This window comes from Artemia sp. Qi Xiang Cuo, chromosome 13, assembly GCF_049724085.1.
Source record: "Artemia sp. Qi Xiang Cuo chromosome 13, ASM4972408v1, whole genome shotgun sequence".
Lineage (NCBI taxonomy): Eukaryota > Metazoa > Arthropoda > Branchiopoda > Anostraca > Artemiidae > Artemia > Artemia sp. Qi Xiang Cuo.
In genome coordinates this window covers 20,300,852-20,315,201 of record NC_142806.1, presented here as the reverse complement: position 1 = coordinate 20,315,201, position 14,350 = coordinate 20,300,852, and the positions used below count along the sequence as shown (strand labels likewise).

Below are 14,350 nucleotides of genomic sequence, written 5' to 3'. Positions count from 1 at the left end.
TTATGGAAGCTAGCGTCTAAGGCTTACGAAACGTCCACACCTCTCTTTGACTACGCTGCACTTGAATATGCATAGTGACGAAAAACATTGATTGCAAGTAGAATGTACTTGTACGGTGTATTGTGACGTCTTTGAAGCTCATCTAGAGTCAGGAGATCTGCTTGCATTATATGCAATGGGTAAAAGGCTTTAGTTTTTCGATATTAATTGGCACAAATTCTATGATTCCTATGCAGAGTCTAACTTAATTCATTTTCTAGAGAGTCTCGTACACTATTAGTGTAACTACCCGTGAATCTGATAAGGGTGGTGGGGGAACTCAAATATCCTACTTCACAATTATTTTCGTAAGCATCGGTCAGAATTTCATCAATTTTGAACGTTAACACTTCGTGTAACGTCCGCTACCCTTTTGTATACTGGCTGTTGGTGGTGATGGTGACGTTGACTTGATACGTCTTCGCTTTGTCTAGCTATTAGTGGTGTGCTAATATTTTCCAAAATTGATTTAAAATCTTTTTCTTCTTCACATTTTAATGGTGTCAATGTTGTTGTTGATGATGATGATGATGTTTCGTTTTCATTTAATTTTTTAGAATTTGCATATTACCAATAAGGCTTTTGGAGAAATTTATTGTGTTTCTATAGTTGTAAGGATGCGAGTCAAATGATAATAGTCCTTTGGGATTTGTAACCGTGTCATGGATATAATAAAGTAAATTATAGATCTTGCCCCGAATTTTTATACCTGTCAAATTGCTCTAAACTTGAATATGATATTGAACACTTTCCATGAGATAGGCTAGGAGTCGTTTTCGTTGTTCACGAAATTATTTGGGCCTTAGAATTCAAAATTTAAATAAAAATTAATACAAATACTCCATCTTTTATTTTGTTACAGCAGAATCCTGAGGAGATTATTATTTTTTGGGATCAATACCAGTAGCAGCAGCAGCAGTGGGCTTTGACCGATAGGACTTGTGTTTGTCCACTCGGCAAAGTGCATCTTGAAATAAAAGCAGTTTTGTATCATTCTGAATATTCTCATTGTCAAGGAATTTAATCAGATTGTTCTCAAAGTGTTCGGCGGGGGAGAGAGTGAGTTTTTTTGGAGTCAATTTATAGGGTTTTGCCATTCTCACTAGAGAATACTGTTTTAAAGTCCTGCAATTATTGACAGTAAAAGTGTGAAAAAGCTACCGCCCGCCTGAAGAAGTCGTTTCCTTTTAAAATTCTTTCCTTTCTTTTTAGAGGCCAATGTACGTACAATGGAATGATGTTGCTTTGCCTGTTGCGTAACTACCTCTGGCACTTGAACATTACCCTCGGTCAAATTTAAACAAAGTTCGGATATTAGATTAATGAAATCATTGTAAATAGCATGTTTGAGCATTGCTTTCCTAAGCAAGGGTCTTGGACTACTTAGAACTGAAAAAAGATGTCTATTTTTATGTAGTTTCTTCAGTGTCATGATAGCAACTAATAGGTATTTTTACTGTTCACGGGGAAATATACTGTAATTTCATCGTCAAAAATATTTGTGACTACACGCAGATCCTCGGGTGTATTTTGATTAAGATCCAATAGGATGTAGCCGTAGGGTTTATTAGTTGCCTGATTGTATGCTGAGAGCAGAAATTTGGGGGCTCCTGGATAGATTTCTTTATTGAGAGTTATTAGCGAGCTAGAATCACGAACAACTCTGTACATGATATAGTAGGTGCAGTTCAATGCAAGTGTCCGCATACATTTGCTCTGATGAAAGAGATTGTGTAGAACCAGAGTAACAGAAATCTGTTCATGATGAGAGCGAACAGTGAACATTTGTAGTATTTCCTGGGACCATTGTTCAACAGATTCAGCCAGATCGTCAATGATCAACAAAGAGTTTGGTTCAATAATGTTTAAAACATCAAGTCCCTGTATGAATTGTATCTGAACCAATCCCGTCGTGGAAATTGCTTTTATTTTTTCATATGACTCCCGCCAAATACAGTAACAATAGTAGATTTTTTTCGGCTTTTCCACAAACATTTTATCGCAATTTTTAATTATTTTAGTTAAGAGTGTTGTTTTGCCCGACATTGACGGTCCACACAGAAACGATCTGAATTGTGTTTTAAATTGATACATGTTCCGTTAAACAGTTCACCTAGACAACTAACTGTAGACTATGGCTGTCTAATGACTAAATAATTTCCCTATTATTACTCCGTTCAAAGATAATAATAATGAGAAGAAGAAGACGAATAAAGAATAATATTTTCTTTTATTAAACATTAAAAAGTAACAATACTTTTAAAAAATACTACATTGAAAAAAGCACATTAAACATGAAAAAAAATACACTTTTTTAATTTATTTATAATAAAAATACAACATTTACATAACCACTAGAAAAAACACTTAAATAAATACACTTTTTTTTTATTTATAGAAAAATACAACATTTATTGGAATAATGCACTTGAAATATTATCATACACTATTATTTACAGCATTTTTAATTTTGGGATCCCCCCTCACCCCCCCCCCCCGGGGGCGGCTGCGGCGGCGGCCGGGGGCGGGCCGGTAAGTGCCGGGAGCCGGGAAGCAGGGGCCCACTGCGGTGGGTCCGGGCCGGGGCTGGCATTAAATACTGGAAATTGATATGCCTTGCACACAGACACATAAATTTTAAAGTGTTTTTTATAAAGAAAAAAAGAATTTAAAAAAAAACACCTAACTACCCAAAAAAAACCCTCCCCTCCAATTGACACTTTTTTTTTAATGAATTTAAGTTCGTTTTCATATACCGAGTTTTTTTCTTCAAACAGCGCAATAAACAAGTTCGGTAATTAAAAAATTAACGCGTGGTATTACCGTAAAATCCACCTCTAGCACATAGAATTTGTCCGATATGGTATACATGGCGTTTTTGTAAAATTAAACAGTGTATTTTTTAAATTTTAAATAGATAATATCCAATACATTAGCACTTGGCACTAAAATAATTTCCACACAGTTTATATAAACATTCATGTCAACATTATTTTTTACTAAGTGTGTAGGTACCCCCTTGCAAACTTGTTTGATATCCTTGCTGTGCATTTCCACACAGTATACCTTCGGACCAGGAAACACACCACTGGATATCAGATCGCTACCCGGTTCAGATTTTAACATTAACAATTGATTTGGGGCCTGGCGTTTCACTAGCTCTGGGTAGAGGGATTCGTCCGAATTAGTGTAGTCCATTCGTGAGCTAATGTACTCGCCATTTTCCAAATCATTCAATAGATTTTCAGTTTTGACTTTTAACAGGAGTGAATCAGGGTCCCCGTAATACACTTGAACTTTTCCCTCAATCAGCCACTGTACCTTGCATACATTATAATAAAATGACAACATGAGTTTCTTGGATATTTCAGCTATTGCACTCCCACCTGCAATAATTTTATTTAATACAATGTTTCTTTTCTTGAGATGTAGGAGCACCATATCAGAGTCTATGATTGTGACCGATGTGAAGTTTGGATCCGCAATGATTCGAGCACAATCTTTGGGGTTGGTTACAATGTCACATCGACTTCTGTGTCGTACGCTCTCACACATTTTACCGAAAGCTGAGTTCAAAATGAGTTTATAGACTTCTTTTTCAACTTTCGTTTTCACTTGTGAACGCTTAATGACAAAGGTGTCAATAAACGTTTTCATGTAAGGCTTTTGATTAAATTGGAGGGCTCTATGAATCTTTGTGACCTTTAAACCATTGGACACCATCAATTTCAATAGCACGTGATGAACAACGATATTCTGTTTCGGGTTGAGGTCGACAATTAGTTTTTGTTTTGAAGGTACCCAGTGCATACTCCCATCTTCTACTAAAGATAAATTGTAGGGGCTCAGAGATTCTTTATTCACCGGTATATTTATGAACAGAAAAGTAAATTATATTAATGAGTCATGTATATTCACGAGTATTTCACTGTCACTTTCAAAAAAAAAACCTTGGAACCCATTCTTCTTAACATTGGTCATATTGGGGAAATTCAAGGCACAGCGATTGTTAAGCCAGTTATAATAGTCACACGGCAAACAGTAGTGAGACATTGCCGATGGGTAAAGAGAATTCATATCCAAAAAAACTTCGTCCGACTTTTCATCGGTGTGCTGTCCACTCGGATCAGTTTTCATGATACGATCCCCGTGAAAAACATAACCACCGCACATTGATCTCTCTACAAACAGATGCTGATCCACATCGGCGATTAAACCTATTTCTTCTTTGATGATTTTAAGTATCAAGTCCATCACCAAATAAGGAGTGGAAAAATAATAACCTAAATCCAACCCAAATTCCCCATAGATGTTATCCGTATTTTGCACACAATGTCCAGAAGAGTGATTACGTCACTGGCCAAGTATAGTTTACAACAATCCCACCCATTTTACCCACCTTTTACCCAAACCCACATAGTAAATTCGTAGTCTATAGTGGTGCACTCACTCTCAGTAAGAGAATTGTAAAAAGCTTCAATGGGCGGTACTCACACCTCATCTAGCCTCGAGCCAGAGTTGTAATAATCATATGGATATATACCCTTACACGTTAATAAATCATACATTTCATCATCGGGGAAGCGCTGTTTGAGGAGGGGGAAGCTATCAAAATTATCACTTTTCTGTACCTGAATCAATTGACTTAAAGATTTCGGGAAGAAGCTGAAAGAGTCTAAAAAACGGATCTTATTCAGGCACGTGTTACCCTTGTCAACTGTATTCCACATGAATTCTAGCAGCAGTAGCTTCTCCGATGATTTGGGTATGATATTATATGAAAAAGAACCATCTATCCATGCGTCATCTACAACTCCTCCCTTGGCAATGCGGGCCAACGCCGGAAGAACAAATTTTAAGTCGTAATTGGAATTGTGTATAAAAACAGGTACGAAATATTGCTGTCTAACGTTTAAATTGCACGACTGATGTGCTACCCCTCTAAAGTTACTCCTCCCGATGTAATTTCCTGCCACAAATGATCATGGTCGAACACCTTCCTCCTCCCCCCATTCCCAACACCATCATCAAATTCTTTCTTGCAAACCGAACACAGTTTACGATTTTTATTGGCCATTACTTCATCCGGTGATAGGAGCACAAAATAGTTTGTATAACGAAGGCGTAAAATTGCAACGTTTGCTGTTTTCGTTAAACTGACCAATGACGAGCGCATACAGTCTTCACAGTCACTCAACATCTCCACTACCTCCAGCACTTGCATGGTATTATTGGAATCTCGTTGCGCGTGAGCTTAAGAGACCCCTATGGCTTCATGTATTTTAGCACGATTTGAATTTGACGGATCGCACACGTCTGTCAGTTTAGCTTCGCAGTCCAAAGCGATCTTATTGCTCTGCAAGAGCGTGTTTTGAAAATAGTTAAAACGTAAGATCGCTCTATCTCCGCTTACCGTCCCTCACAGCCAGGTATCCATGATGTTTACAGTGTTTCGTGTGATGCTTTAACTTTAAATTAGAATGAAATCTGGAGATACTTGCTGGACAGTAATAACACACACCAATTCGCTTTTTACACTCCTACAAAGACCTAATATTATCCATAATTGGATCTAAATAACCAACTGAATTAGAATCTGTTGGTGGGGTGTATAGAAGCCACACCCAATGTTCTACTGATTCAATTGAAGGAGCTCGCACTGGAAATAATATACCCTTCTTATCGGAACGCTGACCCTCTTCAAATTCTGTTTCATACTGTAACACCGTGACACCAATCTTTAAATGTGCATTAGCCCGCTCAAAAATATCTATTCCTTTTAGTGTCAGGGGAAATTGACCATTTAAACAATTAAAATCTATTTTAGGGAACTTTGAACCCTCCCTACCATTAACTGCCATTTTATCCAACTTTTTCTTAGATGCATCATCGCGCAGAGGTCTGTATGCTGCAATTAAAAATGCATACTTGAAACACTGCAGCCTCGTATCGAAACAGATTCGTTGTACCCCCTGACACCCCTCTAAATCTGAATGATATTTTAATTCAATATACCCCGCTCCCCCTCTTACAATAAAATCCTTTTTAAACCTACATACATTAACATTTAAACTTTCAATAAATAAAACAACAGATCCACTACCCCCCCTCGTTATAATTTTCCCACTTACTTTGAATATTATTAGCCCAATTTAGAAAAAACTCCTCATAATTTGATAAATGCGGGTGAATTGCCAACATCTCTTTGTGCAAGTATTTTGAATACATCTCACCCGCATTTTCATTTAAAAAAAACATTTTTAGTGCTATTGATGCTTTTAAACTGACCCCCACTCCCAACACCCTCATTTGTTGTTCAAGAATGGCTCGATTCTTATCAGTATATGAATGTGTAATGGCCAAGGGATCTGTTATTATATCCCCCGACACTAGAGAGTTGAAGGGGTAACCGAATTTGGCGCTGTAGACCAATGTGTGGTGCAAGGCAGAGTTGGACAGAAAAAAATCTGGAAGAGGGGGTACTGGTGTTTTTGTTGTATTACTACTAGTATTACCTATATCATTAAGTGGAACGGTGCAGGGTTACAGGGAATTGTCAATAACGCCACCACTCCCAGTCTGTTCAATCACATAGGTTGGATATGGCATGAGGCAGTCCCCTAGTACATATTCCAAGATGTTTGGGGACAATTGATCGAGCCAGCCTGTAGTGTTCAGTGATGGAATTCCGTTATGAGGACCCGGTTCAGATGCACTAGTAACATCACCTAAATGCTCACGCATAAAACTATCTGCCCACCCCGGATCCTGAAGCATGTCAGTATCACAGGTTAAGTCATCTAGGCTAGCCTTTTCCCCAAAAACATCATTAAGGAAACCCCTATGCCACTCCATATTCTCTAGAACTAATGTAGGTTCATCACTGAACTCCGTTGGTGGTAAAAGAATTGGTCCTGTAAATTCACTTGTTTCATCACTCAATGGTGGCGGTGGTGATATAAAACTAATCTGGAGAAAAAAAGTTTAATTTCTTATGTATGATAAACGTTATTTTTTTTATAAAGCTATTTAAGAGTGTAAATTTTTCATAGTCATTGACTCACCATTTGATAATTTAAAAGAAGAAGAAAAAAAAAAGTTGGACTGCCTTGTTTCATTAGTTATGACAACTGAACACTTTAAACAAAAGTATGTTGTTTTATTCAGAAAAGCGTTTTCTTATTCTACGCGGATAAGTTATAGCAAGAAACTGATATATAAAACTCGTGATTTAATTCCAAAACATTTTTAGAATAAAAGCACAAAGTAGGGTTCTAATTCTTGTGCTTGACTTTCTTGAATATAACTCTCAACAAAACTCGACAATTGACCAACCGATACAGCATGCTGTATGAATACTTGCTCTTCAGTTTTGGTTAATGGACACGAAGCCTATACATTTGTAGCTGGCGTTTGTGTAACTTTCTCAGTATTTCGAATTTTTTTGCTTTTCTTGGTAATGTATTTGTTTGAAGCGTCAGATGTTGTTAATCCTGAATAAATAAATCTTTTCAAGAGAGAAGAACTTTTTTTTTCTCCATCCATATAAAAAGATAAAGTACAACTAATTTTCCCGTTGGTATGTTGTCTCGCCCCCCCCCCCCGGGAGGACCTTATGGGAACAGAGAGCTTCCTTCGAGGTAGGAGGATCGAAGCCCTTTCAAGTTGCGGTATCGGATTTGACAACACTGTTCAAATAGAAATGGTTCACTATAACGACCCTAGAGTTTTAGTCTCAAATTCTTTTCTAAAACATCTTTTAAAACGACCCTAAATGTTTCATCGAAATAATTTATTGAAATGTCCAAAAATGGTTTCGCCCAAATAATATTTTTTGACATAACTGCGATGACATATTTGTAAATTATTAAAAAACCTTTTTTCCTGTGTTAAAATCTTATCGAAGATAAACATCCTGTTATATGAAATCCCACTTCTCAATGAGCGATTAAAATTCAAATTATATCTGTCAGATTAAAAATTCAAGCGTCCTGATGGGACATTTGATAAGAAGCGGATAGGCACAAAAGCTTAGTGCAAAAACATATCCCAGTTTAAGAATGATTGCCAACTGTGAAATATTGTTTTTTTTATATGGTTAAGTTGTTTAAAGAAATATTGGAATATTGCATTAGAAAACATCTTGATTAGACAGAGAAGTTACAGGTAAGGTTTTATAGAAATGTATGATAAGCTATTTGCTACTTCAGTGTTATAGGCGTTCCTTTATATACTGCTAATTTGGTTAAGGAAAGAAAATGAAATAGGATTATTATAGAATAGTTTAGAAACAAATTTAAGTTTTGCTCATCAAAATTATGCGCTTGAGAAAATTTACCTTATTTTTGAAAATACAGAAAGAAAAAAAATTATATATATATATATACTTACGAATTCTGACTGGGCTTCTACACCTGAGGTCCCTGGCAAAGCATGAAGGGGGTCAACCTCACGATCTTGAGTAGAGGGGGCTGAGGCATTATGAGAAGTAGCCCACTCTCTTTTCAATTTCCATCCATGTTGCGTAGAGGTTTGCGCAGAGCTAACACTGGCGTGAGAGGCTCCTGGCATTAAAAATTGCGGGGCCATTGGCTGAGCTAGAGGAAGTATAATTTAACCAGCATGTTTGATGATGGAAGCTCTTGCAGCTTGCATCAATCTGGATTCGTTCCTTCTTATTTTCATTTTCGAAGGGGGGTAATTGCAAGAATCTTCCTCCACCTTAAAAAAGAAGAAAAATTTAATAATGTAATAATAAGCCCTCTTTTAAAGACAAATTGCCCCCGACCCCATGTAACTATACCTCCTTTAACTGAACCCTCGTGCAACTCAACCTTCCCTTTTAAGCACTCTCTGAAAGTTCCAACTTAATACACAGATTCCTTAATGAAGAAATACTTTGTTTTTTTCACCTTACAATGAACATGCTAGAATTGATACATTGACCCCTTCCCTGTCTTAAATTTTTATAAAAGCCACTTAATCATCTGTTATACCCTTTTTACTTTCATCAAATACGTCTCGTTTAATTTGGACATAAAAGGAAACTCTTGAATCGCGCATACAAGAATCATTTATTTAACTCTGAAAGTTCCAACTTAATACACAGATTAATTAATGAATAAATACTTTTTTTTTCACCTTACAATGAACGTGCTAGAATTGATACATTGACCCCTGCCCTTTTTTAAATTTTTATAAAAGCCACTTAATCATCTATTAAAACCCATTTATTTTCATCAAATACGTCTCGTTTAATTTGGCCATAAAAGGAAACTCTTGAATCGCGCATACAAGAATCATTTATTTAACTCTGAAAGTTCTAATTTAATACACAAATTCCTTAATGAAGAAATACTTTGTTTTTTTGTTTTTTTTCACCTTACAATGAACGTGCTAGAATTGATACATTGACCCCTTCCCTGTATTGAATTTCTATTAAAGTTACTTGATAATCGGTTAACCCATTTTTGCTTTCATCAACTACTTCTCGTTTAATTTGAGCATAAAAGGAAACTCTTGAATCGCGCATACAAGAACCATTTATTTAACATAAATCCATGCTTTTGAATACCAACAAAATAAAGATAAACGTTTCTATCGAATATACTCATTATATTGTTAAGATTTTGTAGTGTGGGAGGGGAGGGGGCTAAGTCCCCCTGAAATTTGAATTTACTAGTAAAACGTTTTTTTTTTTTTTTTCAAGGTTGAGTTCACGGGCCAAAGCATGTGGCTTAGATACCGCAAATTTAAATGTATTTTAAGCCGTGGGTTTTATTTGTTTTTATATGCGTTAATTCTTTTGTGAATAAGAATGTGTGGCGCTTCTGTCTGCCTGTCTTTATAACAGTATTAATTATTCAATGATATTTCCTTTTGTTATTTGGTGTTAATTGTTACTGCTCTGTCTTAAAGTCTTGGGAGCTTTTGCCCTCTTATTTATTTGGTTTAGGTTTACAATGACTTGAAGGTAGTTCCTTTTAAGGTTGTTTTTATATTACTTTATGACTCTAATATGTTTCAAAATGGAGGGCTCGGTCAAGGTCACCTGTTGTGCGTATGTCTAACTTCTATTTTACCCCCGAAGTACGTGATTTTAGTATACTAGTACGTGTTTTTGGTTTTTGGTCAGGGGCTAAGTCCCCCTGAAATTTGAATTTACTCGTAAAACGTTTTTTGGGGGGGGGAAATAAAGAATGAAAGTGTACTCACATTGAAAGTTGACGACTCCATTGTTTTCAAAGTTAAAAATATGTAGTGTACTATAAACAATGTGTTAAAAAATAATGAAAATTTTAATTTACTGTATGAACATTTTATAGGGTTTTTGCTTGAGTTTATTATACGTTACCAAGTTTAAAAAAAAAACTACTAATCAAGTTACTATATATACAGTAACCGCCGCTCTCTCTCTGATTGACCCCAAAAAAAATGAGTGTCACCTTAGAAACCCGTCTGGTAAGGCTTGTAATTAAACTCTCAAAACGTGGTTGAGTACATTATACTTTGCCAAGTTTTAAAAAAAAACCTACTAATCAAGTTACGGTATATGGAACAACCACCGCTCTCTCACCAATTGACCCCCCAAAAAATGGGTGTTACCTTAGAAACCCGTCTGGTAAGGCATGTACCGTTCGTAGTAATAGGTGACTGACCCGTGGTAAGTCATATTACGCAATCACCCGTGATATCCATAGGTGACTGCCCCGTGGTAAGTCATATTAAACAAAAAGCCCGTGATATCCATAGGTGACTGACCCGTGGTAAGTCATATTACGCAATCACCCGTGATATCCATAGGTGACTGCCCCGTGGTAAGTCATATTAAACAAAAAGCCCGTCGGATTCCCTATTGCCTTACTACTGAAGACAAACCTTGGAGAACCTCTACTTAGTTAGTTTTAGTATGCTTTTGATGTGACTATAAGAGAACCCTTAAAGAGTAGACTCGATTATTGTTTAAAAGAGAATAGGTATAAGTTTAAGATTTTCTTTATTTTCAGTTTTAGATAGCGTATTCAATGCCGTGAAATTTGAGGGAATGAAACTCGGTGGTCTTGCCATGATTGTCTGTGGCTTCGTTCTTGTTATGTTTCCAGAAAATTGGCCCGAATATCTTTCACGTCTCTTAAGGTAAATTATATTTTCTTGCAGATATTTATAACATTTTGGATTTTAAAATAGTACCTTTGGCCACATCAAAGTATTTTATGCTTGAATTCAGTTTCTACAAGGCTCACTTTCAGACTTATTTGGATTTTTTTTCTGTTTCTTTGATCTGGACACAGTCGTTTGATAACAGAGGCAAAGCTGTAGCGTTGCCTATAGTAAGGGCCATACGGATCCAATGTTTTATTATTATTATTTATTATTATTTTTTTCCCCCAGAGGCACTTCATATGGAAGGGGTTGTCGTATAAACTTCAAAGGGGGCTCATTCGATTGGAAATCGAGAGTTCTTGTGCCCATTTTAATAGTCGAAAATGATTGGAGGGCAACTAGCCCCCCCCCCACGCCCATCATTCCCCCAAACATATCCAATCAAAATTTTGAGATAGCCATTTTGTTCAGCGTAGTTGATTTCCAGATAGAAAATATATTTTTGAGGAGGATACTCCCCCACAACCCTCAGGGCAAGGGTTTTAAGTTATACCCTGGGGCATATAAGGTTTTTATAGAAGGTGCTGTCGTAGAAACTTCAAAACAGTCTCATTCGATTGGAAATTAAAGAGCTAGTGCCCTTTTTAATAGTAGAAAGTGATTGGAGTGTAACTAGCCCCCTCCCCCCCCACGTCCATCATTTCCCCAAACACATCCAATCAAAATTTTCAGATAGCCATTTTGTTCAGCGTAGTTGATTTCCGGGTAAAAAATATATTTTTGAGGAGGACGCTCCCCCCCAACCCTCAGGGCATGGTTTTTATTTTATTCCCTGGGGGCATATAAGGTTTTTATAGAAGGCGTTGTCGTAGAAACTTCAAAACAGGCTCATTCGATTGGAAATTAAAGGGCTAGTGCCCCACTTAATAGTTGAAAATGATTGGAGGACAACTATCCTCCCCTCACGCCCACCCATCTCCTAAATACATTCAATCAAAAGTTGGAGATAGCCATTTTGTTCAGCGGCGTTGATTTCCAAATAGAAAATATATTTTTAAGAGGATACTCCCCAAAAACCCTCAGGCAAGGGTTTTAAGTTATGCCCCGGGGGCATATAAGGTTTTTATAGAAGGCGTTGTCGTAGAAAGTTCAAAACATGCTCATTCGACTGGAAATTAAAGGGCCAGCGCCCTTTTTAATAGTCGAAAGCGATTGGAGTGTAACTAGCCCCCTTCCCCCCCCCCCACGCCCATCATTTCCCCAAACACATCCAATCAAAATTTTCAGATAGCCATTTTGTTCATCGTAGTTGATTTCCAGATAGAAAATATATGTTTGAGGAGGACACTCCCCCACAACCTTCAGGGCAAGGGTTTTAAGTTACGCCCTAGGGGCATATAAGGTTTTTATAGAAGGCGTTGTCGTAGACACTTCAAAACAGGCTCATTCGATTGTAAATTAAAGGGCTAGTGCCCTTTTTAATAGTTGAAAGTAATTGGAGTGCAACTAGCCCCGTCCCACACCCATCATTTCCCCAAACACATCCAATCAAAATTTTGAGATAGCCATTTTGTTCAGCGTAGTTGATTTCCAGATAGAAAACATATTTTTGAGAAAATTACTCCCCCACAACCCTCAGGGGTTTTAAGTTATACCCTGGGGGTATATAAGGTTTTTATAGAAGGCGTTGTCTTATAAACTTCAAAAAATGCTCATTCGATTTGAAGTTATAGGGCTAATGGCATTTTTAATAATTAAAAGTGACTAGAGTTTAACTCGGCCCCCCCCCACGCCCGTCATTCCCCCGACAACATCCAATCAAAATTTTGAGATAGCCATTTTGTTCAGCGTAGTTGAGGAGGACGCTCCCCCATAACCCTCAGGTCATGGGTTTTATTTTATGCCCTGGGGGCGTATAAGGTTTTTATAGAAGGCGTTGTCGTAGAAACTTCAAAACAGGCTCATTTGATTGGAAATTAAAGGGCTTGTGCCCTTTTTAATAGTTGAAAATGATTGGAGGGCAACTAGCCCCTCTCCCACGCCCATAAGTCCCCCAAACTCATCCAATTAAAATTTTGAGATGGCCATTTTGTTCAGCATAGTTGATTCCCAGATAGAAAATATGTTTTTGTGGAGGACACTCCCCCACAACCCTCAGGGCACGGGTTTTTAGTTATGCCCTGGGGGCATATAAGGTTTTTATAGAAGGTGTTGTCGTAGAAACTTCAAAACAGGCTCATTCGATTGGAAATTAAAGAGCTAGTGCCCTTTTTAATAGTCGAAAGTGATTAGAGTGTAACTAGCCCCCCTCCACCCCCCATGCCCATCATTTTCCCAAACACATCCAATCAAAATTTTCAGATAGCCATTTTGTTCAGCGTAGTTGATTTCCAGATAGAATATATATTTTGAGTAGGACACTCCCCCACAACCCTCAGGGCAAGGGTTTTAAGTTATGCCCTGGGGGCATATAAGGTTCTTATAGCAGACGTTGTCGTAGAAACTTCAAAACAGGCTCATTCGATTGGAAATTAAAGGGCTAGTGCCCTTTTTAATAGTCGAAAATGATTGGAAGGCAACTACCCCCACCCACGCCCATCATTCCCCCAAACACATCCAATCAAAATTTTGAGATGCCCCTTTTTTTCAGCGTAGTTGATTTCTAGATAGAAAAAAAATTTTTGAAGAGTAAACTCCCCCAAAACCCTCAGGCAAGGGTTTTAAGTTATGCCCCGGGGGCATATAAGGTTTTTATAGAAGGCGTTGTCGTAGAAACTTCAAAACATGCTCATTCGATTGGAAATTAAAGGGCCAGTGCCCTTTTTAATAGTCGAAAGCGATTGGAGTGTAACTAGCCCCCGTCCCCCCCCCCACGCCCATCATTTCCCCAAACACATCCAATCAAAATTTTTAGATAGCCATTTTGTTCAGCGTAGTTGATTTACAGATATAAAAGTTTTTTTTGAGGAGGTCACTCCCCCACAACCCTCAGGGCAAGGGTTTTCAGTTATGCCGTGGGGGCATATAAGGTTTTTATAGAAGGTGTTGTCGTAGACACTTCAAAACAGGCTCATTGGATTGGAAATTAAAGGGCTAGTGCCCTATTTAATATTCGAAAGTGATTGGAGTGAAACTAGCCCCCCCCCCGCCCATCATTTCCCCAAACACATCCAATCCAAATTTTGAGATAACCATTTTGTTCAGCGTA

General features: G+C 37.5%; 1 protein-coding gene across 1 annotated transcript in view; it reads left to right on the top strand.

Moving 5' to 3' along the window:
* LOC148945059 (solute carrier family 35 member F3) overlaps positions 1-14,350 on the top strand; it is a 350,545-nt gene that overhangs the window by 320,963 nt on the left and 15,232 nt on the right. The window contains exon 9 of the mRNA XM_089098617.1: positions 11,046-11,175. Coding sequence (XP_088954743.1) covers positions 11,046-11,175 — 130 coding nt within the window. The remainder of the gene's footprint in view (positions 1-11,045; positions 11,176-14,350) is intronic.